This window comes from Egretta garzetta, unplaced genomic scaffold, assembly GCF_000687185.1.
Source record: "Egretta garzetta isolate BGI_Z169 unplaced genomic scaffold, ASM68718v1 scaffold101, whole genome shotgun sequence".
Taxonomy (NCBI): Eukaryota; Metazoa; Chordata; class Aves; order Pelecaniformes; family Ardeidae; genus Egretta; species Egretta garzetta.
Genome location: NW_009258666.1, coordinates 583,547 through 584,666, shown reverse-complemented (window position 1 = coordinate 584,666; position 1,120 = coordinate 583,547). Strand labels below are relative to the sequence as shown.

General features: G+C 65.3%; 1 protein-coding gene across 1 annotated transcript in view; it reads left to right on the top strand.

Moving 5' to 3' along the window:
* CNKSR1 (connector enhancer of kinase suppressor of Ras 1) overlaps positions 1–1,120 on the top strand; it is a 6,360-nt gene that overhangs the window by 1,228 nt on the left and 4,012 nt on the right. Inside the window, exons 2-4 of the mRNA XM_035904018.1 lie at positions 7–167; positions 248–307; positions 746–814. Of these exons, the coding sequence (XP_035759911.1) occupies positions 7–167; positions 248–307; positions 746–814 (290 nt within the window). The remainder of the gene's footprint in view (positions 1–6; positions 168–247; positions 308–745; positions 815–1,120) is intronic.

Sequence of the window (1,120 nt, the reverse complement as noted above, 5' to 3'; positions counted from 1 at the left end):
CTGCCCCCCTGACACTGCCCCCTGGCCTGTGGGGGAGGCCCCCAACATCCCCTGACACCCCAACATTGCCCCCCAGCCCACGGAGGAGCTCCCTGACATCCTCTGACACCCCAATGCTGCCCTCTGACCCCCAGGGGACCCCCCTGCCGCTCCTTACCGCCCCACTGGTGAGTCCTCACTGCCCTGATGCCCCCCACTGTCCCGGCACCCCCTGCACTCCACTCATGCCTCCCTCCTGTGCCCCCAGGGCCTCGAGATCACCTCCACCAGCTCCTGCCTGCACTTTGTGTCTGCGACCACCTCAGAGGTGAGTGAGGGGCTGCCCCTCCCAGTCTGTCACCCCCCTCATGCCACCCTGTCCGTCAGTCACCCCCTTTTAGTATCTGCCATGTTGAATACCACCCATCCCAACTGCAACCCATCTGGCCGGATCCTGCGAGCCTCTTAGGGCCCTAATCCACTCCCCCAGCCCCAGAGCTTGGGGTGGCTGCCTCCAGCTGAGACCGTGCAACTCGTCTCACAAAGTGAGCACAGCCTGGGCTGTGGTGGGAACCCCCCTGCACATCCAGACCCCACCAGCAGCTCTGGCTGGTGCTGTGCAAGGTCAGGCTGCTGGTTAATGGTTAACCCCCCTACCCCGGTTCTCCCCACCCGGGAGAGCTCTGGAGTGTGGATTAGTTGGGGGGTGGGTGGGGTGTGAGCGCCCGGGGCTGGGCACCCCACTCCCACCCTGCCTCTGCCCCAGGCCCTGGCTGCCCATGGGGGCCGCATCCTACCCGGAGACGAGATCGTGCAGGTCAATGAGCAGGTCGTGGTGAGTCGGGGAGGACGGGAGCTCGGGGGTGGTGGTAGTTTCGGCAGTGAAGTTTTGGGTGGGGAGGTGCAGGGCTGGGAGGATTTAGGAGAACACGGGGGCTGTGGGCGGGAAGACTTGGTGGTACACACGACATGCAGCGGGGAGGATCTGGGGGAACACGGGAGCTGTGATCTGCAGGATGCAGGAGCCGTGGCCAGAAAAGGTCTGGCTGCTGCCGGGGCGGTTGGGGGGCGGTGGGAGCCTCTGCAGTGGAGGATTTGGGGGATGTGGGAGCTGTGGCTGGGGAAATGTGCAGGACACAGG